At 48.5% G+C, this 26,324-nt stretch overlaps 1 protein-coding gene across 1 annotated transcript in view; it reads right to left on the bottom strand.

Moving 5' to 3' along the window:
• The window catches only part of ANTXRL (ANTXR like), a 339,738-nt gene that overhangs the window by 155,439 nt on the left and 157,975 nt on the right, over positions 1-26,324 (bottom strand). Inside the window, exon 3 of the mRNA XM_078642693.1 lies at positions 2,717-2,788. Within this exon, the coding sequence (XP_078498819.1) occupies positions 2,717-2,788 (72 nt within the window). The remainder of the gene's footprint in view (positions 1-2,716; positions 2,789-26,324) is intronic.

Here is a 26,324-nt window from a genome sequence, read left to right on the forward strand (position 1 = left end):
ATTCGTTCAACTTTTCACAAGTGAGGCATTATCAATTTAACTTTGTATCAGGATAAATTGAGAAAGACAAAACTGTGTGGGAATCCTCTTTTGAACAGAGAGGAGAATTGAGTGTTCCCATAGGGATGGTTCCAGTGAACCACTGGAATCACTTGTATGACTGATTTAAGGTGCCTAAGGGGTTATGACGTCACCTGCGGAGAACCAAAAAATCAATCTATAAACAAGGAAACACAACTAGCTGTGCACCCTTCCAATCCAAGTTACTGCTAAGTATACTTAGACCACATGCGTTACATGTATGGCATTGTCAGTATTCTAAAATTAACCATCTAATCAAGAAATTCATATTAATGATAAGTATCCCTCCAGCAGAGATCTTTAATTGTTCCCTAATATCCACCTCTCTACTCGTTGGATTAATTTGAGACCGTGGCAAAAATGATATTTATGATGCTCTCATCTTTACTTCTAGAAGTCCTAGATATACCTACAAGCACTATCGACCGATACTCCAGGCTTCCATGATAAGATGCTCCCCTTTCTTTTTCGTTGCTTTTACATATTATATTGAGTAATGTAATTTCATTAAAGTAATCCACTCTACACAGTTTACTTGGGACAGAAAATATTACCGTCTTATATGTGTAAGGTTTCATCACACTCATTGGCTCTTTAATATATGATACAATTCTCTGAACCACATTCTTTCATATTTAGTGATTTATCCCATTGGTTATCGGATGTATTCTTCTTCTTTTTCACTTTAAATCAATTTCCGTTCTTCCTTTAGTAACTAATAGTCCCACTCTGATAAGGGGACATTCTTTAATTTACAATCTCTTACTGTGACATGTTTTTAAACAAATATAATTATTTTAGCATATCTGATCTAGCATAGGTGTTAGTTCAAGAACAGTATGCAAGCGAACTGGTGCTCAATGTGAAGGATCACTCAATATATACAGTGCCTAACCGTTACTACGTCCATATGACTGTGTTAATGCATAGTATACGTATGCATTAAACAATGAAATATAGGTAAAAATACAAGTGATTAGGAAGGCGGTTGGAAAACCTCCCTGACCGCCATGGTAGCGGGAAAAGACCGCCCGCAAGGACCGCGGCTTAACCGCTGGTCCGATTAGGATGCTCCGCGGAGGTCGGATTCTGGTGATTAACATTGCGGAGGTCGCTGCTGCCAGCAGCACCACATCGATGTTAAGAGGAGCATGTCCTGCATCTCCCTGCACTGCGTCACAGACACTGCACCGTGCCTGCCACCTGGTACAGGGATATGTAGGGGGTACAATGGGTACCCGCCCAGGGCACCCACACAGCCCCCCCAACACAATGGGGGCCCACAATGGGCCCCCGGAGACATTCTCCTCATGCCATTTCATGGCAGTTCCTCTGCAGCAGAAAAGCTGGCTACCACCGGCATCATAATTGTGCTAGCGGTGCTTGGCCCTGATCCGCCACAATTGCAGCGGTCCAGCTCCGACCCGCCAGGCAAGCGAGCGGACTACAACTGGCAGAAAAGTGGCGGGCGGAAAATCACAATGCCGCGGTCATGACCGCGGTGCTAATTGGACCGGTGGATTTACGGGTTTCGATCGCGGTGGATGGCTGCTGCCGGTCCGGCGGTTGCCACCACCGAACCAGCGGCGGCCATCCGCCCGCCATCCTAATAGACCCCTTAGTAGGATCTTTAATATGTGTCCAGATTTCTAGATATACATGTTTTCTTCAATTTGTATTTTTTCTTTTTAGACTCATATGGCTACCTGATTAAGGCGTCCCGCCGAAACGCACGTTGATCCTAATTATGATAGCCATAATTATTTTGTTTGGAAATCTGTAATGAATTTTGTATTGACCTATCTTATTTGATTTCAATTATGTTAGTCATAATTATTTTGCTTGGAAGTCTGTTATAAATTCTGTATCAATTTATCTCATTTGTACAAAAAAAAATAAGTTTGTATATTGCATTTTGAATGTATTTTGTTAATGATTGTATGTTATATTCCACCAATTTTTGATTACTTCTTATTTATTAGTAGAAACTGTTATAAAATTATATATCAAAACTTTTTACATTAAAAATTAATAAAATAATATATTTTTGAGTAATAATTGTTTTCTGGTCACATATTGTTATTGTTCAGTATAGATCCACATTTCATTCGTTTCCTGAATACTCTACAAAATTGTAGCAATGGAGGGGCTACTCTAGAGTAACATGTTTTGCCTTAGCAGTGTTCAGGGCCGTGTCACCCAAGGGAGCACAATTGTCGAGGGCAGATAGTGACCCCTCGGCTTCCTGTAGAGCCAGGTCAGTTTTCAACGAGCCCCTGCTACATTTTGAATACTGTTCACCGCATTAATAACTACAAAACCATAATACATTGAAACCTGGGAATTTGGCTTATCAATCTAAGATTGGGTGCTATTGTGATGTAGCAGATGAACTGCAAACCTTAACTGTAAGGTGCACATACAATCAATGGAATACCAGAAGAGAGCATGGACTATTAAACTAGAGATGCACAACTGAATGCAATTACTGTGTATTTGCTTGAGTGACCCAACAACATTATTTTGGACTCTATAAAATGGTATATAAAATATGTAGTGAATGTATAAGTGGTATTAGAAATGTACACATTTTGCAGTGGAGCCACATGAGAAAAGCAAAGCATTCGAGTCTCACCTGTCCTCTGTCAGCTTGAGAATGGTGTTGGCTCGCGAGGAGAAGACTATAAAGGACATTCGCAGCATTGGACTAGAAAAGAAGAAAAAAAGTTACACAATCACACATGGCAGAACTAAGTAAAAACAAAAATCCAAAAATGAACACAAAGTTAAAGATCATTATTGGTGGTTTAGATGCAAAACCACAGAAGTTAATAATCAATCTTTTTCCTAATTGACTAGATTCCCTGCTAATCAAAATCCAATAGTTTGACTAATCCCCTATCAACAAAATAACAACAGAAAATTATGGTAATTCACTTCAACACGTTGAAGATGGACGAGAGATTTATTGTCAGGAACTACACAGCTGCAGGTCATCACTTACTAGGTACTGCAAATCAGATCCAAGTTGCAGTTACAATTCCAACCTTTGAACAGTAACATTCTGAGCATGCACTTAACACTGTGACATCACCGCATCAACAAGACAGAATCTTAGAATACTATAAAAATCTAATGATGTAAAGTGATTCTTAAAATTATGATACACTGTTGTCTTCATTGTGTGTGCCTTTTAATACAGATGAGGATGGTAACAGAAGTTATTAGACCACTGAAGTTACACGTCTGTAGCAACTCCGCATACCTGGCCATTTTGCCTTCTGCTAAAAGCTGGGTGTGAAATGGGAAGTAAGTAGGGGAATTGATGCAAGATTAATTGATTCCATAGTATTTACCAATTTCTAAGGCAGACCATCAGGGTTACACTCACAATAGCCTCATAACGTTGCCCCCTCTGCCCCTGGAGAAGCTCCAGGGAGGGCCCTGACAAGATTGAGTTACCAGTTGATTCACTGGGTCATTGATGAACGAGTATGTGCCTTGATTTTTAGGTCTCGCGTGGCCTAGGCTGCGCACAGGCGCAGTCTCGCTCGCGAGATTTAATGACTCTGAGTAGCGAACGTTAACCCTGCCTCTCTTCTCCATTGGCTGGCCTCCTAAACGGCGGCCAGCCATTGGAGATGTGGTCTCAGTGATGTCATTCTTTCTATCTAAGCCCCGTCCTTTTCGGATTGGGGGCGTGTTTTTAAGTTTTGTTCTACCCTCTACTCCTTTGGCTGGAATGTAAAAACAACAGTCAAAAACACGCCTGTTGTTTACATTCCAGCCAATGGAGAAGAGGGGAGAAAGAAAAACACGCACCCCCCCACCAGTCTGAAAAGGACGGGGCGTGCTTGTTAGGACTTTTTCTCTTGTGAAATGGGGAGAAGAACAATCTGCACAGAATCATGTCTGTAACACGGCTTTACATCACCCTCAAAACTTCAATGAAGACGCAAGGAATGTGCACCTTCCCTCGGAAGACTGAGCCCAATCCGTATCAATGCAGAAATCAATGGTGGGCGCTTCCGCTCTACACAGAGCTGTTTAATGATCCCCACCCTCAACCTCTGAACTTATTCCCACCTGTCATCGCCTGGCGTTGGGCGATCTAATACCTTCAATTCTAGGCGCTCGCTGGACGAAAGTCCGGGACCGGACACAGAGTGCACCGGCGGCATGAGACTCCATGGGTGATCCTCTACACCTGCCATGCACTCGCTGCTGCACGCCCACACCTGGCGTCTCAGCTCTGCAAACTAACACTCTCTCGCGTGCACCTTCATGCACACGCCCACACAGACCCCAAACAAACTCAGCCCTGCAACTGCACACAAATACAGCGCCGGTATGCTCCTGCCATCCCTTCTACCCCACCAAGGCTTTCCTGCAGGCTTGGAGCTTGGCCATGCACCACTCACATGACTCCCACGTCTTGCATGATCAGGTGTACTCACCCCAGTACTCGCAGCACAGACGCACCTCTCTGCACCCCTCACACTCTCCCGCTTTCACCACACACCCTGCTCCAAATGCTGAACCTCACGTAGCCCCTCTCTGCTCCCACAAAGCACCGCTCGGACTGAGGCGGAGGGACGGCTGCAACAATACCGTCTCACAAGTCTCCGCTCAGCGTTAACCCTTTCTGTGCGGGCCGTGGAGCCGTGTGCCCTGCTGAGCCTCCGGCCTCCGATCGATGCCTCGCACCCTAGCCAGCCCCCTTCTCAGCCTCCCTGGTCCGCTCCGAGGCCACTTGTCTTTCATGTCGGATTCAGAGCCGACCAGCACGCCGGAGAGGCGCCCCTCCTCCCGCCTCCCGCTTTGCTCCTCTCTCACCTCTGCGGGGCTTTGATCCCACCCGTACCAGGCTCAGAATCCATGAGTCTGCCCCTCCCCTCACCAAGGCCGCGCAACGAGATTCTTGTCCACAAACGCCCAATTACCACCACAGTTCCTTCCTCAGTGTCCTGCCCATCTAAACCCCGGGTCTCTGGCTCACTGCCTTCAGGGCCCCCGCACTAGCCCGGGGCCACCGAGAGCCAGTGTCTTGAGTCCTTCCCCCAACCCTCACACCAACCCAGGCTGTGAACCACATTTCCTTTGTCGTTGCTACCAAGGGCCAGGACGGGCTGGGATTGAGTAGTTTTGTCTTGGAGATGGGGGTTAGGTGACTGGAGACCACCGTGCCCCCCCCCCCTCGGCTGTTGGCGTTGGGGCGCTTGTTCCTCGCAATAAGGCTCTTGACACGTCATGGTTGAAGGGGATTGGATTTCAGGGGGTGCTGCACATAAATCCCGGGGAGCAGTGGGAGAGCTGTGTGTTGCCCGGAAGTAGACATGACAAAAGATGCTGGCAGAGACAATTTGGGCTTTGGGTCACGCCAGGGCTGAAATTCGAGGGAGCACCGCACTTGTGAAGTAATGATTAATTAGTAAACCTGCGTGTGGGTCTCAGTAACGGAAAGGCCTGTCTGGACTGAGGTGTACTGGAGGAGCTACGGCAATACCGCCGGGTCACGGGCGGCGGGGAATGCGCGAAGCGGAACACAAAGAGCTGGGACATAAATTTAGCTGGCTGCGTCCAGAACTCAAACTTATCCTCACCCCGGTGTTCCCTACAACCACCCCCGGTGCTCTCAACCACTCCCGGTGCCCTCCTCCACCACCCCTGGTGCGCTGCTCCCCCCGCCCCCCACAAACCCTCTAACCTCTTTTCAGAGGGGAGACCTGGGAGCCTGCCCCTGCCGCTGTGGGGCCGAGAGCTGGGGCAGAGCCACGGAACAGGTCACTCAAGCTTGGTGGGTGAGGCAGTTGTGTATGTGTGTGTGGCTCTGTGTGTGTGTGTGGCTCTGTGTGTGTGTGTGTGTGTGTGTGGCTCTATGTGTGTGTGTGTGGCTCTGTGTGTGTGGCTCTGTGTGTGTTTGTGTGGCTCTGTGTGTGTTTGTGTGGCTCTGTGTGTGTGTGTGTGGCTCTGTGTGTGTGTGTGTGGCTCTGTGTGTCTGTGGTTCTGTGTGTGTCTCTCTGTATGTGTGCAAATGCAATAGGTCTCGCATTTGTGAGAGCTAAAGCTATTGGCATTGTAAATGACAATGCCATTTAGTTATCTGTTTTCAAAACTAACACATAAATAAAAAGTTTGTCATTTACAATGCCAATAGCTCAAACCTTTGCAAAGGCGAGACCGTTGCATTGTAAATGCTTATTACTTTTAGTTAGACACCCCTTAAAACCTATTGAGGCCCTTCTCAATAATCCCTCTGTAATGTTGTTTGATGTGTGTCTTGGCATGCTAGTTACGTAATACGTCTCCATTAATAAATACTTATTTCTAAAGATTTGACCTTTGCCTAATTTGTTACCATAGGTAGAAAACAAAATAAATGCTCTTGCTTACGAGTAAGGGTTCCGGGCATTAAGGCAGTGGTTGCCATTCAGCTGCCCACAACAAGACAAAGATTGATTGAGGGCTTGGAGGATCATCAGGGCCACTGGCAAGATACACTGAGGTCACAAGGCTTTCAAGCGCCAGCCTATTTCAACAGCACTTATTCCTCTGACTGGCGTTCATAAAGATCAACCAGTCACGTCTGCTGCCTGGAAGCAGCAGTGGAGCGGGAGGGGTGGGGGAGGAATGGAAGGGGGGAGCTTCGGAGGGAGGGGGGATTTGTTTTTTTTTAAAAAACAGTTACCTCCCGCCGCTGCCTCTCCTGCGTCCTCTTCCTGTCTTCCAGTGAAAAACAGGAAGCAGGGCTCCCATGCTCCTTGCAGGCAATCACAACGCTGCAATGCAGCATTGCGATTGGTCTGAGTGCCATGACAGGGCGTTCAGCCAGGGTCTGTAGGGGTGGGCATGGTCTCCATGCAGGCTGTAATACAGCCTGTATGGAGAACAAGAAAAATGTGCTTGATGAGTGTTTTGGGCGGCCCGAGAGGGCCGACCAAACAGTCATTGCGCACTTAAAAGGGTTGTACCCTCCTCCCAGGCTCATCAGCTCCAATTCACCCCACCCCCTCACGCAAGCAGGAGGACAAAATAAAATGATAATAGCACAACGTTATTATCATTTTTATTTTTTCCTTTCATTTGCTGCTTTATGGCAGTGGGGTGACGCTCCTCCACCTTAGCGGAGGAGCCACCACTGAGATCAACCCAGGGAGTGACGGGTCTTATGATCAATACTGTAAACCTATGAACTGATATAACAATTGGGAACATACAAAGATCTATCTTCCTATATGAAAGGTTGCAGAGATGGCCCACATCAGGCAGATCATGTGGACTAGAGAGGGGAACTAGATGCAAGTCACAGAAGTCTAATGCCCATTCTAATGCCAAGTGTGGAAAATAATCCACTCTTTTAAACTTAGGTGATTGAAACACACTGCACAGGGACACTCATTGGCATTCGCGATTTTATCAGTAAAAATGAATGCTATATTGTAAGACTTACATAAACCTAGTTCAGAACCAAGAAATTGTCCCCAGAAAATGTGTACAGAAAAAGCATTGGCATAAACAACAAGTCTTGCATTAATGTGCTGCACACTGTAAAGTCACACACATACAGTGAACCATGCACACACATGAGTATTTTACCTCTGATGTACCTGGAAAATGAGCAGGAAAAAAGAAAGTGTGGCTACCTATTCTGGTGCAATGGAACATAGGCACAACCAAAAATGTATTAGAAGAGGATCGGAGCATACAAGAGGGCACAGAGGGCTGAAACCGACAGTCGAGACACTCAGTATAAGTGCCAGCAAGTGCCTTGTGTAGCATGCAAGGTGTCTTAAACTAGGTCCATCCAGTTACTGCTAACCTGTGGAGGAAGTCCAACTAGGATTTAACAGAAGAATGACAAAAGTTATTAAGTGACTGCCATTGCAGCTGCAGTTTGAACAATTAAGGCAACAGGTATTTAGGTAAGTCAAGCAAACTGAATTCCTATAATCCAAACATGCTGAGACAGGCATTTGCTCACCAACTGTTTGCCTTCAACCCTGAAGTAAGATGAACTTTCTTAACACTTTGTAATATGGAGCAAAATGTAACAGCAATCTTGCAGATATGTGGGCATAAGGTAGGATGACCCCCGAATAGTAGCACCAATGCTTTTGGTAATGGCGGTAGAAATTGGGAATAAGCCATGAGCCACTGAACATCAAATGGATACAAAATTGGAAACCCTCCTTTTAGGGCCACAAGGATTCATAAAGAAGCAAATTACGTACCCTAAAGAAATATTACAAGGGGCAACTAAACCTGTAAATGTAATCTGCTACTATTAGCTGTGACATATTGTATGGCCATTTGATCACCATCAGGCTTTAAGGCCAACTGGAAAATATGATACTTTTCAGCATCAAAAAGGTTAAACCCACAGGTTTTGCCAAGTCATTCACAAAACAAAGAGAAAGTGCTATTCTTTTTGTCACAACATTTAATAGTCATTAAAACAAACATGTTGACTTTAACAAGAAATTAAATAAACATAGCGTTTAGAGAGAACCATCAAACATTTTAGTATATATTGACATGAACATTAAATCTCCCTCTAAAGATATTAAACATTTTCCAGTGCCAGACCAAGAAAAGGAGCATAAATATTAAACATATTTTATTGCAGTTGTCAAAGATTTTACAATGTAAATTCCCTTCCTCTTGTATTTGTCAAATAGTTTAAACTATAAATCCCCTTTATATGTTGTTTGCCCTAGAGTTTACAATGTAAAAGTAATTCCTGCTGTAGTTGTCAGAGAGATCACAAAGTAAAACCCCTTACTACTGCAGTTGTTTAAGAGTTCACATTGTAAAAAGTTTTAATATTGTATTTGCCACACTTGACACTTCCCTTCTTATTGCATTTGTCAAAGAGGTTGCAGTATAAAACCCACTCCTATTGCATTTGCCAGAAGGTTCACAATATAAAACTCCTTTCTTTGGTATTTGGCAAGGTGTTAACAAGGCAAAATCCCTAGAGAAATCTTATTCAGGGTGACACAGGGCAGTCAGTAGTGACTGTACAATACATGTCAGTCAGCCACATTGTAAATGGACAAACACAACACACAAACCTTGCAGGCCTAATCGCTGCAATGTAGGAAACATGTATTAGTGCCCTGATATGTTAAGGATGCTGCTCCATAGGTTAGCTAGGAGGCACGTCCCCGTAGTCTCACTTGCGTCAAGGACACTATGCGGGTAATTCACCTATTTCTTTACCATGCTGTAATGGTGCGGTCAGGATTTCAGCAGAGTAAATAAGTAAGTGAATTACCGGCATGGCACTCTTGATATGTAGAGCACATTTAGTGACTTATAACTAACTCCATATGGGGTACGATTTCGCCTGATGAAAGCCCAGGATCCTGAGAGACAGTTTACATTAGGGCTGAAACAAATAGACAAAAACAGAGTAGGGAATATTAAGTACCCTACAGCATGCAAGTAAAAATAAAAAAAATTATCCATACCTAGGACACCAATAATAAAAAGGATATGGTGTTACTAAGGTATTTGTATGTACTTAGACCTCATTCGGAAATATCTTTAAGTGCTGCCTGGAATATAGTTGAGCCCATCCTGTTTTATAGGAATCAGGATGAGACCCGAAGATGAGGCATGCCACTAATAAGGATTTGGGTCTTAAAAGAAATAAATAAGGATTCCTCATACAGAGTTTTTCAAAACTAATCTTGGTCTGGGGATAGATAGGGCTATAGGATAAGCATGTAAGTAGTATGCCTAGAGAGACCCATCAAATAATTTGGCAACACCCAAAATATACATTGAGATGAATATTAATTCTTCTTCTGGAAATGCCAAGCGTTTACAGTCGATGGACCGACAAAGGGATACATGTACTAAATATGTCCTTACTGCAGTTGTTCAGGAGTGGCCAATGCACAATTCATTATTTTGTATTTGTCAAATAATTCAAAATGTAAAGTCTCGTCCTTTGATGTTTGCCATTGAGTTCACAAAGTAAAACTCCTTCCAAATGCATTTCCATGGTTCACAGAGGCAAACCCCTTCCTACTTAGAGTTCCTACCCTTCCTTCTTAGAGTATATCCAGTCATATCCCTCCCCTATGTATATAGAGATAACTCTAATCACTAGTATATGCAGTAGTCCGCTGTGCTCTCTACCATTTCTATGTGACTCTAGAGTATATCCATGTGTATCCCTTCCCTATGTATATAGAGATAACTCTAATCACTAGTATATGCAGTAGACCTTTGTATTATCTACCATTCCTATGTGACTCTTAGAGTATATCCACTTGTAGCTCCTCCTTGTGTGACTTTACATCTTGTACATTTGCAATTTTTTTCTGTTTGTATTCTTTTTGTAACGCATGTAATCCTAAATCCTTATGTTTTGCAACTGGTTCTTATGTAAAGCGCTCTGACACCTTCGGGTAAAGTTTGCGCTATATAAAATCGCATAAATAAATAAATAAATAAATACTGCATAGGTCTGAGAGTTCACAATGTAATGTCCCTGCCTCCGAAAAGGACATCGTTTTGTAAAACACTGTACCATTTTTTTCGTCAGAGGACTCACAGTGTAAAGATGTTTTGATCTTGCCAAGCGTTCAGTGTAAAGCCCCCTCCTATAATATTTGTGGAGAGGATTCACAGAGAGAAACATCTTCCTATTTTGTTGAATTTGATCTGTATTGTATTGATTTGGGTCTACGTTAGCAATGTCCCTATCAGTTCTGAGCAATTGAACAACTTAGGCAGACAAACACAACTCATTTTCAATCAATTGCTTGTAGAAGAAGATCAACGTTTGAGCATGCTACAGACCCCCTCTTAATACTATTTCTTACAGCTCTTTTTCTGCTGATCATATATACCCTCCTTGAAACTAGCACTGTCAAGCCAGGCCTAAAAAACAAGGGCTAGATATAGGGAAATCATTTTTACCGATTCTAAAATAGCGAATTTTACCGATTCGGTATTTTAGAATCGGTAAATCTGATGTAGGTAAATTTTCGGTATTTTTTACCGAATCGGTAAGATTCGGTAATTCAAGGCCCATAGGAATGAATGGCAATTAACGAATCGGTAAATACCGATTCGGTAATTACCGAAAAATTCAAGGGTGGCAGGGTGTCACTTTGACACCCTGTTGCACCCCTGATTAGTGCTTGTGTGTAAATGCACAGGTGTAAATGCACATATTTGCATTTACATAGGAATTAGTTATTTACCACCAACTAATAGTTGGTGGTAAATAACGAATCCTTAAAGCCCTGAAGCACTGTTTAAAGTGCTACCTACATGTCAAAATACAGATTCGGTAATCTCCGTATCCAAATGCCGGTCAGTATCGGCCGAAAATCTGTATTTTCGGCCGTTACCAACCGGTATTTGGATACCTACATCTGGCCCCAAATTCCTTGCCGGCTGAGATTATCTTTTGGAATCCATTTTAGAAAATACTTATCTACAGGCTTTGACGCAATGTAATAATTCATCCATGTAGGCCTTTTGGCTTCAACATATATTATTCATGCCTCGGACATACTTTTTCCCAAGGAATCAGGCCTACAGCCTTGATCATTTGCCTGTCACCGTAACCAGCTTAGGTCCATTGTATTGAGCATAATATGTGCAATACAAGTACTATTTTTCAGGGGAAATACACAACTTGTACCCAATGAAATACAGTAAATAGGAAGATAAACATGTTGGCAGAGCCACAGTCCTCGCTCAGTAGTGATTCTTAAAGCTCTTTTTCTTTTGATCCCATAAGGTCAGGTGACTTTTGAGCTATCAAGCCTGGTCTAAAAACAGGAACAGGGAGAAGGGCTGCTGATAGTATCATAAGATGAGTTGCCTTGCAGAGACACTAGATGATTAACAACATACAAATGCCTCAAATGCATATCCATAATAGGCATATAATTTTGTTAGTTGAATCATCGAATGCATTACTCCAAATAATAAATCCTATCTGCAGGAGATTCTCTGCAGACACTGCGCCTCTAGACAATGTCCCTGAAAACATTTCTCCTAAGTGGTGCTTAATTTGTGACTGGGCTTGCAGGCGGTATCTAACCATATGTTTTTGGCATACCCTCTTTCGAAGTTTCATACATAAGACTGAAGCGTTGAACATGGTCAGACCATTCTCCTATTACCTTCCACTTTCATACTTCCCACCCAATTGCAATTACCAGAACACCCAACCCATCTGCTTGACACAAATAAAACAAAGGGCTTAAAACATTTTACCAGTGTACATGACATGAGCCACAGAGAACTTATTAGAAAGCATCTATCATCATATATCATAGGACACTGACTAAATGTAGTTCCCACAGTAACAAACATTGACAAAGCCACTTGTTTTGCCCTTGTGCAGTGAATACGATTTCTCAATTTCAGTAATAGATACAAAATAGGTGCACCTTGCGGAGAAGTGGTGCAGGCTTCACTCACATTGTAATAGTGCAAACTCACACATATATAGACGGAAAAGGTACACTATAAAGTGGAAAGAGGCCTGGAATTATATTAGACTACCAAAAGGCAGGGGTTTGTAGTGTGTTTTATCTCACTGCCTGAATGTAACTGCTTTTGTGCAAGGTTTTCTATTTATGACCATCAAGCAGTACTGATAGAATAAATGTTCTCTGTAAAACGTTTCAAATTAGGACGTGAAAGCAGAAGTGTACGCCTTCCTTACTCAAAATCAATAAGGGGTCGTTTAAACATTGGTGGGTGGCCCACTAGGATAGCTGAGGTCAAGTCATCTACTCACATAGGAATCTCGGGATCTCACTACCTTCTGTGCAACTCCCTTTGCCATAGAAAATCAGAGGGCAAAGCAGAATGAAAAGTGGGCGCCATGTACTCTTGGCATGTTTTTTTGTTCTTGTGACAAAGAACTCCAAAAGCAAAAATCAATTGTACTAAAACTAAGGGGGATATGTACAACTAAAGTGGCGAAGTGAGGCGCTTAACGCCTCTCTTCACCACTTCAGAAGCGTAGAGCTGTACCATATTTACAACGATATGGTGCAGCCTTGCATTTCTCCCTCTGCTGGCGCTACACATAGCAGGGTCGCACCAACGCAGGCACCCTTGCACCATAGTGCAAGGGTGTCTGCGTGCAGGGGAAAGATTGCTCATGTACAGGAAGGTCCCCCTTCCTGTACATAAACAATCTTGAATTGCCATTGTGTCACTTCTACGTGTGCTGCTTAATGCAGCACACATGGCAGTCCAAAAATGTCTTTTTTTTTACAGATTGTGTGCAGGAAGGGGGACTTTCCTGTACATAAACAATAAAAGGCTTTTTGTTTTTTCCATGGGTGCTGCACACGCCAGCACACATGGAAAAAGCAAAATTGCGGAGAAATATAGCATTTCTCCTCGTTTCACCAACTTAAGACCAGGTTTTCTCTGGTCCTTATTTTGGGACTGACTCCTGTTTACGATGCCCTTGTAAATAGGGGGCAGTGTCAAAATCAATGGGTGTTGCGGTGGAACGCCCACTGCAACACCCACTGCCCACCCTTTTCATGCTAAGTATAGCATGAAAGGGGGCCTTATTTTCAAGGGAGCGTTAAGCCACATTAAGTGGGTTATCGCTGCCTTGTAAATAAGGCAAAGCCCCTATCGCCACGGAAACGTCACAAGAAGTGAAGTTCCCGTGGCGATAGGGGCTTGTACATATGCCCCTAAATTTCCCTGCCTGAGTTGCATGGCAGCCCTGGGCAGGGGTGATGAGTGATGTTCGCATGTCATAATTAGGGGGAGTGACCATCACTGTAATCTGTCAACCCACTGGCAGATGAGCCGCCAGTCCAAACAATAACATGGAGTGAGAGGGGCAGTTTTACAAGAATCCGGTGCATTCTTCCTGCGAGACAGTATGTAAAACAAGAAATACAGCTCACTCTGCCTTTTTCTATGCTATTCAACTCATTACCATCCTTAAGTTTCCGTAGAAAAAAGTATGTTGCTCTTTATTTAGAACTTCGAACCCTCACAAAAAACTTGGGGCATGCTAAAATCATTTGGTTTGCTCCTCTGTGAGAATGAACGCCCACATCAATTGTCTGATGTGTCAGGATGGCTCAGAAAGTGTATAGTATCAGAATGAAAAGAGTGGACGAATTTCTAACGTGATCCATATCCCCTTTAACTGTCTACCAACTTATCTCGCTTATTCCCTATATATGTGGATTTGCAGTCATTAAGATACACTAGCCATAGTGCATCTGGTAGGATATGAGATCAAGGAGTGAATATGAAGCCAAACAAGGCTCTGCCACCAGAAACCATGAGGTCCCCCACCACTTAAAGGGAGGCGAGTGTGGCTGGGCTGCAGAACCGTCAATTTAAGACTGTGCTCCCATCTCGCTTACCTGTAAATGAGCCCTTAAATTCTACAATTGCTCATGTTTGTGTTGTGACTTTTTTACTCCTTTTCCAGCGTGAATTGCAGATTTAATGGGAGTCACCAGGGCAAGGCACATGAGAGAGGTGGTCTAGGAAGCATACGGACGGATAGCTACAGGGGACAAATTAATAAGGGGACAATTGAAATGCAATTGCAAATAAGTGCACATAGGAAAGTAGAGGCAGATTAAAAGAGGGAAGGGGTACGAATGTGGAGAGGGCAAGGGTACCAGGACGCCATAGAGCAGTGGCAAGGAAGTGCAGAGGTTACAAGTAGAAGCACACAGACATGAAGGCACAAAGTCTGAGAAATCAGGGAGGATCATGGGACACAGCCGTGTAGAGTGGCATTGACGCACAGTGAGTCAAGAGGCAGGACTCAACATGGCGCACAGCAGTGGAGGGTGGCATGAATGCACAGTGAGTCAAGAGGCAGGACTCAACATGGGGCACAGGGGTGTTGGGTGGCATGGACGCACAGTGAGTAAAGAGACATGATTCAAGGGGACAAGGGATCAGAGAGTAAATTAGGTGAGTGTCACAGATGTGCAAGAGGATGAGAGAGCAGGGATTCAATGGGGGCAGTGTGGCATGAGTTCAGAGCGTGCAAATTAGGAACTCAGGGGCTCATTATGATGGCGGGCGGACATCAGTCCGCCCGCCATCCTAAAGGTGATGGGACCGCCCGCCAGAGGTGCGGGAGTCCCACCAGCCCAATTAGGATGCACCCGCCATACTGGCGGGCGCATCCTGGCCTTTGACCATTGCGGACGGTGCTGCTGGCTGCAGCACCGTCCACAATGGAAAAAGATCATGCACAGCATTTCCCTGCACCACGTGGCAGGCACTACGTGGTGCCTGCCACTTGGTGCAGGGAACTGCAGTGGGGGACCATGGGTACCTCCCAGTGCTCCCCTCCCCATCCATCCCATGAGAGTTCACACTGATAATGTCTACCTGCATGGTATGAGGGGGAAAGCATGGCGGTCGTCCAGTTGCACAGCTTAGAGGAAACTTTGATCCCTGGTGTCTAGTGAGCTTTCTGTCCTCTGAGGGGGCATATCGGATGCGCACCCCCAATCTGATCCCCTGAGGAAAGAAAATCGGTTGAACTCTTTAGAGATAGGAGTAAGCCCGGTGACTGGGTGAACCAACCCTGCTACATATTTATTTAGAAAAAAAATATCTCTGTTGTCTGAGTTTTTAGTCCCCTGGAGGGAGCAGAAACGACTTAAAATCTCCCACAATATGTCCACAAGCAAGGCCGAAATCCTGTTGGGGCTATTATGGGATGGTTGCACAACCAATTTGTTTTTAATATTTTTCTTTAGTGTCTTGTGGTCCTTCTGCCCCTTAGGGGTATAGATTGGAGAGAACCCCCCTATATGCCCAGGGGTGGAAAGAAAGACTGTGGAACCTTTTAAAAGGGCAGGTAAGGACGATGCCTGTGCTGGCCGGATCCCATCCAATAATTGTTTTGACAAATCCCTGGTAAATGGTTGCCCATCTGCCCCTTGGGGAGGGGAGGCAGACTGGAGGTAATCACCCCCTTCCTTGCTCCATATGGGTCTTAAAGACTGTTGGGCCTATTATGGGGTTGAGTCACAGCCCAACCATACGCCTTCTCTTTTTCGAAAATGATATCCCTGGTGTTCAGTGGGCCTTGTATCTCTGGGAATATATTTGGGATACACCTCTCCAAACCACCTCTTGGACAGGATGGATGCTTTGGTTGTTATGGACATGGGGGCAGGTCTGATACCTTGGGTAAGGCCTGGCCCACATTTTATTTTTTAACCATTTCTTTCTTGTATCTAGTGCACTTTAAGTCCCCTTCGGGGGATGGGTACATTGCCTACATGCCAAGGAGAGATGCTCCATCCATTTTTAGGTCTCGCCTGAGACATCGTATGCGCTGTCTCTTTGAGACATTTAGTAAGTGGCCTCCAGTTTGCGCTCACGAGCGCGTGCACGTGCACAGCTGCCATCTGTGTGTTTATTGCTGTAATCAGGCTCCTCTGCTTGCACTACCCCCTCCCTTTTCCCCCTCCCTCCCGGTCAGCTTCATTTGTGTTTTCTATCTACTGTGAATCATGCTCCTCTGCTCGCACTCCCCCCTCCCTCCCTCTTCGTCAGTTTCATTTGTGTCTTCTATCCTGTGAATGTTCCTCTGCTCACACTCCCTCCTCCCTTCTACCCCAACCCTCCTTGTCAGTTTCATTTGCCTCTTGTATCCCTGTAATTATTAGCTTAAGCATTTACACACCACAAGAATCATCAGCAGTTAAACACGATGTGCGAGGTAAAGAACAGCAGGCCAATTATTAAAGGCAGAGCCCCCAAGTAAGTTGCCAACCCAACACTGCTTCTCTCACTCCTGAGTCACGAGGGGGAGCTCATTCAATGTACCTCTATTCTGGCCCGCTCCATGCAGCGATTTTCTAATACTGAGATACCACCAAGACTCCCATCATGCACACCTACTCTGACCTGCAGCAGACGGCACCTTTCAGCATCTCACTTCAGAGACAATCAACCCAGCTCTCACAACACACCCCATTCCTGGCTTGCATCATTCATCGGTCCGTCTACCTAATTTCCATAATACGTTAGTGTACTAATACAGGAACATCTACGTAACCCACAATGCACCAAAATGCGAAGTGTACCCTCTGGATTAAGTCTGTTCCGTCTGTTCGGAGTTCTTTATCTGTAATTGGAATGAGAGAAATAATCGCAACATCTATCACTTAGCGATGATGTCATTAGTCCACTCATAGCCCAGCTGTAGATTATGGAATGTCAGTCAGTACAGTCCGTGCCATTGCAATAGAAGAAAGACTACAGAATAGAGAAAAGATACAATGTACAGGCGGAAACTGCATCTCACTGAAATTAACCATAGCTGCATTGTTTAGCTGTTTAGGTGACGTGGCAGTATGGGGTAAAAATATAACAGACCTGATTGTGGCCGAGGTTATTTGAAGCCTTTTATCCCACTGCTTTCATCCACAGCAGGGTTGGAGCCACTTAACTCAGAGACAAATAGCGAGTTTTTGTGCTTGTCGGATTATTAAAGGACTAGGAGCTGTCACCTAAGTAATAATTCGAGGAAAAACTCAAGTATTCATTTTCCAGCACAGGTCTGCATTGCCTTCAACAGTAATGATTTGAGCATAGAGTATTCAGTTCCAAAACACGTTTGTAGAGCTTTTGGTTTGTATTCCAGTGTCGAGTTTTTAATTTAAACGAGTAAAATATTGGATTTAGCGATTTCCCGCAATTTGTGTATACTTGCATTGAAATAGAAATATTGGCAGAGCATGGACAATAGTGGCTAGGTGGCAAGGCTACTTGAAGCTACTGCTGAACCGGTCTTTACGGGGGCTCAATTAATTCATCTCCCATAAAAATAATGTGATATTTTCGTCACTACCTCCCTGGAGAAGAAAGGCCAACCCTGTAGTACTACCAGCCGTCAGTGCAGGCTTCTACCAGGCACACACACCACCAGCTGTCAGTGCACGCTTCCACCAGGCACACACACCACAAGCCATCAGTGCACGCTCCCACCAGGCACACACACCACCAGACGTCAGTGCACGCTTCCACAAGGCATACATACCACCTGCCGTCAGTGCACACTTCCACAAGACATACAAACCACCAGCTTTCACCAGGTACACACACCACCAGCCATCAGTGCACGCTTCCACCAGACATAAACACCACCAGCCGTCAGTGCCCGCTTCCACCAGGCATACACACCACCAGCCGTCAGTGCACACTTTCATCAGGCACACACAACATCAGCCGTCAGTGCACGCTTCCACAGGCACACACACCACAGCCGTTCCACCAGGCATACACACCACCAGCCGTCAGTGCATGCTTCCACCAGGCACACACACCACTAACCGTCAGTGCACGCTTCCACCAGGCACACACACACCACCAGCCGTCAGTTCACGCATCCACCAGGCACACACACACCACCAGCCATCAGTTCGAGCTTCCACCAGGCATTAACACAACCAGCCATCAGTCAACGCTTCCACAAGGCACACACACCACCAGCCGTCAGTGCACACTTCCACCAGGCATACACACCACCAGCCGTCAGTGAACAATTTCACCAGGCACACACACCACCAGCCATCAGTGCACGCTTCCATCAGGCATACACACCACCAGCCATCAGTGCACGATTCCATCAGGTACACACACCACCAGCCGTCAGTGCACGCTTCCACCAGGCACACACCACCAGCCGTCAGTGCACGCTTCCACCAGGCTCACACACCACCAGCCGTCAGTGCACAAATCCACCATTCACACACACCACCAGCTGTCTGTGCACGCTTCCACCAGGCATACACAGCACCAGCCATCAGTGCACGATTCCACCAGGCACACACACCACCAGCCACCAGTGCATGCTTCCACCAGGCACACACCACCAGCAGTCATTGCACGCATTCACAAGGCACACACACCACCAGCCGTCAGTGCATGCTTCCACCAGGCACACACACTACTAGCCTTCAGTGCACGCTTCCACCAGGCACACACACCACTAGCCATCAGTGCATGCTTCCACCAGGCACACATACCACCAGCCGTCAGTTCACGCTTCCACCAGCCATTAACAGCACCAGCCATCAGTCAACGCTTCCACAAAGCACACACACCACCAGCAGTCAGTGCATGCTTCCACCAGCCATACAAACCACCAGCCATCAGTGTACGATTCCACCATGCACACACCACCAGCCATCAGTGCACGCTTCCACCAGACACTCTCCACCAGACATCAGTGCATGGTTTCACCAGGCACACACACCACCAGCCGTCAGTGCACACTTCCACCAGGCATACACACCACCAGCCATCAGTGCACGATTCCACCAGGCATACACACCACCAGTTGTCAGTGCATGCTTCCACCAGGCACACACACCACCAGCAGTCAGTGCACGCTTCCACCAGGCACACACCACCAGCCGTCAGTGCACGCTTTCACCAGGCACACACACCACCAGCCGTCAGTGCACGCTTCCACCAGGCACACACACCACCAGCCATCAGAGCATGCTTCCACCAGGCATCACACCACCAGCCGTCAGTGCACACTTCCACAAGACATACACACCACCAGCTGTCAGTGCGTGCTTTCACCGGGCACACACACCACCAGCCGTCATTGCACGCTTCCACCAGGCATACACATCACCAGCCATCAGTGCCCGCTTCCACCAGGCATACACACCACCAGCCGTCAGTGCACGCTTTCATCAGGCACACACACCACCAGCCTTCAGTGCACGCTTCCACCAGGCACACACACCATCAGCCGTTTCACCAGGCATACACACCACCAGCCGTCAGTGCACGCTTCCACCAGGCACACACACCACTAGCAATCAGTTCACGCTTCCACCAGGCACACACACCACCAGCCGTCAGTTCACGCTACCACCAGGCATTAACACCACCAGCCATCAGTGAACGCTTCCACAAGGCACACACACCACCAGCCATCAGTGCACGCTTCCACAAGGCATACACACCCCAGCCGTCAGTGCACAATTCCACCAGACAAACACATCACCAGCCGTCAGTGCACACTTCCACCAGGCATACACACCACCAGCCATCAGTGCACGATTCCACCAGGTACACACACCACCAGCCATCAGTACACACTTCCATCAGGCACACACCACCAGCCGTCAGTGCATGCTTCCACCAGGCACACACACCACCAGCCATCAGTGCATGTTTCCACCAGGCATACACACCACCAGCTGTCAGTGCACGCTTCCAGCAGACATACACACTACCAGCCGTCAGTGCGCGCTTTCACCAGGCACACACATCACCAGCCGTCAGTGCACACTTTCACCAGGCATACACACCACCAGCCATCAGTGCACGATTCCACCAGGTACACACACCACCAGCTGTCAGTGCACATTTCCATCAGGCACACACCACCAGCCGCCAGTGCACGATTCCACCAGGCACACACACCACCAGAAATTAGTGCACATTTCCACCAGGCATACACACCACCAGCCGTCAGTGCACGCTTCCAGCAGACATACACACCACCAGGCGTCAGTGCGCGCTTTCACCAGGCATACACACCACCAGCCATCAGTGCCCGCTTCCACCAGGCATACACCCCACCAGCCATCAGTGCACGCTTCCACCAGGCACACACATCACCAGCCGTCAGTGCACGCTTCCACCAGGCACACACACCACCAGCCATCAGTGAACGCTTCCACCAGGCATACACACCACCAGCCATCAGTACACACTTCTGCCAGGCATACACACCACCAGCCTTCAGTGCACGCTTCCACCAGGCAGCCACACCACCAGCCATTCCACCAGGCATACACACCACCAGCGGTCAGTGCACGCTTCCACCAGGCACACACACCACCAGCCGTCAGTGCACGCTTCCACCAGGCACACACCACCATCTGTCAGTGCACGCTTTCACCAGGCACACACACACCACCAGACATCAGAGCACGCTTTCACCAGGCACACACACCACCAGCCATCGGTGCACGCTTCCACCAGGCACACACACCACCAGCCATCAGTGCAATCTTCCACCAGGCACACACAACACCAGCCATCAGTGCATGCTTCCACCAGGCACACACACCACCAGCCGTCAGTGCACGCTTTCACCGGGCACACACACCCCCAGCTGTCAGTGCACGCTTCCACCAGGCACACATGACCATCTGTCATTGCACGCTTTCACCAGGCACACACACACCACCAGACATCAGAGCACGCTTTCACCAGGCACACACACCACCAGTGTCAGTGCACGCTTTCACCAGGCACACACACCACCAGCCATCGGTGCACGCTTCCACCAGGCACACACACCACCAGCCACCAGTGCAATCTTCCACCAGGGCCACACAACACCAGCCATCAGTGCATGCTTCCACCAGGCACACACACCACCAGCCGTCAGTGCACGCTTTCACCAGGCACACACACCACGAGCCATCGGTGCACGCTTCCACCAGGCACACACACCACCAGCCATCAGTGCAATCTTCCCCAGGCACACACAACACCAGCCATCAGTGCATGCTTCCACCAGGCACACACACCACCAGCCGTCAGTGCACGATTCCACCAGGCACACACACCACCAGCCATTAGTGCACGTTTCCACCAGGCATGCACACCACCAGCCATCAGTGCACGCTTCCAGCAGACATACACACCAACAGCCTTGAGTGCGCGCTTTCAACAGGCAAACACATCACCAGCCGTCAGTGCACACTTCCACCAGGCATACACACCACCAGCCATCAGTGCACGATTCCACCAGGCACACACACCACCAGCCATCAGTGCACGTTTCCACCAGGCATACACACCACCAGCCGTCAGTGCACGCTTCCAGCAGACATACACACCACCAGGCGTCAGTGCACGCTTTCACCAGGAATACACACCACCAGCCATCAGTGCCCGCTTCCACCAGGCATACACCCCACCAGCCATCAGTGCACGCTTCCACCAGGCACACACACCACCAGCCGTCAGTGCACGCTTCCACCAGGCACACACACCACCAGCCATCAGTGCACGCTTCCACCAGGCACACACACCACCAGCCGTCAGTGTACGCTTCCACCAGGCATACACACCACCAGCCATTCCACCAGGCATACACACCACCAGCCATCAGTGCACACTTCCACCAGGCACACACACCACCAGCCGTCAGTGCACGCTTCCACCAGGCACCCACACCACCAGCCATTCCACCAGGCATACACACCACCAGCCATCAGTGCACACTTCCACCAGGCACACACACTACCAGCCGTCAGTGCACGCTTCCACCAGGTACACACACCACCAGCGGTCAGTGCACGCTTCCACCAGGCACACACAACACCAGCCATCAGTACATGCTTCCACCAGGCACACACACCACCAGCCGTCAGTTCACGCTACCACCAGGCATTAACACCACCAGCCATCAGGGAACGCTTCCACAAGGCACACACACCACCAGCCATCAGTGCACGCTTCCACAAGGCATACACACCCCAGCCATCAGTGCACAATTCCACCAGGCACACGCATCACCAGCCGTCAGTGCACACTTCCACCAGGCATACACACCACCAGCCATCAGTGCACGATTCCACCAGGTACACACACCACCAGCCATCAGTACACACTTCCATCAGGCACACACCACCAGCCATCAGTGCATGTTTCCACCAGGCATACACACCACCAGCTGTCAGTGCACGCTTCCAGCAGACATACACACTACCAGCCGTCAGTGCGCGCTTTCACCAGGCACACACATCACCAGCCGTCAGTGCACACTTTCACCAGGCAAACACACCACCAGCCATCAGTGCACGATTCCACCAGGTACACACACCACCAGCTGTCAGTGCACATTTCCATCAGGCACACACCACCAGCCGCCAGTGCATGCTTCCACCAGGCACACACACCACCAGCCATCAGTGCATGTTTCCACCAGGCATACACACCACCAGCTGTCAGTGCACGCTTCCAGCAGACATACACACTACCAGCCGTCAGTGCGCGCTTTCACCAGGCACACACATAACCAGCCGTCAGTGCACACTTTCACCAGGCAAACACACCACCAGCCATCAGTGCACGATTCCACCAGGTACACACACCACCAGCTGTCAGTGCACATTTCCATCAGGCACACACCACCAGCCGCCAGTGCACGATTCCACCAGGCACACACACCACCAGAAATTAGTGCACATTTCCACCAGGCATACACACCACCAGCCGTCAGTGCACGCTTCCAGCAGACATACACACCACCAGGCGTCAGTGCGCGCTTTCACCAGGCATACACACCACCAGCCATCAGTGCCCGCTTCCACCAGGCATTCACCCCACCAGCCATCGGTGCAAGCTTCCACCAGGCACACACACCACCAGCCGTCAGTGCACGCTTCCACCAGGCACACACATCACCAGCCGTCAGTGCACGCTTCCACCAGGCACACACACCACCAGCCATCAGTGTACGCTTCTACCAGGCATACACACCACCAGCCATCAGTACACACTTCTGCCAGGCATACACACCACCAGCCTTCAGTGCACGCTTCCACCAGGCAGCCACACCACCAGCCATTCCACCAGGCATACACACCACCAGCCGGCAGTGCACACTTCCACCAGGCACACACACCACCAGCCGTCAGTGCACGCTTTCACCAGGTACACACACCACCAGCGGTCAGTGCACGCTTCCACCAGGCACACACCACCATCTGTCAGTGCACGCTTTCACCAGGCACACACACACCACCAGACATCAGAGCACGCTTTCACCAGGCACACACACCACCAGTGTCAGTGCACGCGTTCACCAGGCACACACACCACCAGCCATCGGTGCACGCTTCCACCAGGCACACACACCACCAGCCATCAGTGCAATCTTCCACCAGGCACAGACAACACCAGCCATCAGTGCATGCTTCCACCAGGCACACACACCACCAGCCGTCAGTGCACGCTTTCACCGGGCACACACACCCCCAGCCGTCAGTGCACGCTTCCACCAGGCACACATGACCATCTGTCATTGCACGCTTTCACCAGGCACACACACACCACCAGACATCAGAGCACGCTTTCACCAGGCACACACACCACCAGTGTCAGTGCACGCTTTCACCAGGCACACACACCACGAGCCATCGGTGCACGCTTCCACCAGGCACACACACCAACAGCCACCAGTGCAATCTTCCACCAGGGCCACACAACACCAGCCATCAGTGCATGCTTCCACCAGGCACACACACCACCAGCCGTCAGTGCACGCTTTCACCGGGCACACACACCACGAGCCATCGGTGCACGCTTCCACCAGGCACACACACCACCAGCCATCAGTGCAATCTTCCCCAGGCACACACAACACCAGCCATCAGTGCATGCTTCCACCAGGCACACACACCACCAGCCGTCAGTGCACGATTCCACCAGGCACACACACCACCAGCCATTAGTGCACGTTTCCACCAGGCATACACACCACCAGCCATCAGTGCACGCTTCCAGCAGACATACACACCAACAGCCTTGAGTGCGCGCTTTCACCAGGCAAACACATCACCAGCCGTCAGTGCACACTTCCACCAGGCATACACACCACCAGCCATCAGTGCACGATTCCACCAGGCACACACACCACCAGCCATCAGTGCACGTTTCCACCAGGCATACACACCACCAGCCGTCAGTGCACGCTTCCAGCAGACATACACACCACCAGGCGTCAGTGCACGCTTTCACCAGGAATACACACCACCAGCCATCAGTGCCCGCTTCCACCAGGCATACACCCCACCAGCCATCAGTGCACGCTTTAACCAGGCACACACACCACCAGCCGTCAGTGCACGCTTCCACCAGGCACACACACCACCAGCCATCAGTGCACGCTTCCACCAGGCATACACACCACCAGCCATTCCACCAGGCATACACACCACCAGCCATCAGTGCACACTTCCACCAGGCACACACACCACCAGCCGTCAGTGCACGCTTCCACCAGGCACCCACACCACCAGCCATTCCACCAGGCATACACACCACCAGCCATCAGTGCACACTTCCACCAGGCACACACACTACCAGCCGTCAGTGCACGCTTCCACCAGGTACACACACCACCAGCGGTCAGTGCACGCTTCCACGGGCACACACACCACCAGCCGTCAGTACACGCTTCCACCAGGCACACACCACCATCTGTCAGTGCACGCTTTCACCAGGCACACACACACCACCAGACATTAGAGCACGCTTTCACCAGGCACACACACCACCAGTGTCAGTGCACGCTTTCACCAGGCACACACACCACCAGCCATCGGTGCACGCTTCCACCAGGCACACACACCACCAGCCATCAGTGCAATCTTCCACCAGGCACACACAACACCAGCCATCAGTGCATGCTTCCACCAGGCACACACACCACCAGCTGTCAGTGCACGCTTTCACCGGGCACACACACCCCCAGCCGTCAGTGCACACTTTCACCAGGCACACACACCACCAGCTGTCAGTGCACGCTTTCACCGGGCACACACACCCCCAGCCGTCAGTGCACACTTTCACCAGGCACACACACCACCAGCCGTCAGTGCACGCTTTCACCAGGCACACACACCACCAGCCGTCAGTGCAGCAGGCAGGCTGTTCTCGGAGTTTCTTGGTAAATATGTGTTCAATGCCTGGGAGGGAGTGGGTCGAGTTTCCTTAAACCATGCTGAGTATGCAGGTGCAGTGCATGAACTCCTGTGTGAGTGACTCACGATGCCTGGGGCTCACTCACTCCACACTTGCAAATTGTACCTGCACCAGGCATTTTCTCATTTGTCAAAAGTTCAGCGCACAGCTAGGCAGCTCCCCACCCCCGGGAATGGCTGCTTCCTCCCAACCAAAATGGAAACAACATTCAGATCTATGAAAACAAGTTCATTTGATGCAAAGAACTGTTAACAAAAACTATGTCGAGCTAGTGTAGATCTGGCAACTTAAACAAAACAGCAACAGAAAACAAACAAGCATTGGCATAGCCAATAGGTCTCGCTTTTTGGACCGTATAAGTATTTAGTTATGCAGCAGAATATCCTTGGTGCAACAACACCAACTGTTGCATGGCTAAACACTTATAAGGTCCCAAATGCGAGACCTATTGGCTATGCCAATGCTTGTTTTATTTAGCTGCT

This window comes from Lissotriton helveticus, chromosome 5_1 (genome assembly GCF_964261635.1).
Source record: "Lissotriton helveticus chromosome 5_1, aLisHel1.1, whole genome shotgun sequence".
In the NCBI taxonomy this organism is placed as follows: domain Eukaryota; kingdom Metazoa; phylum Chordata; class Amphibia; order Caudata; family Salamandridae; genus Lissotriton; species Lissotriton helveticus.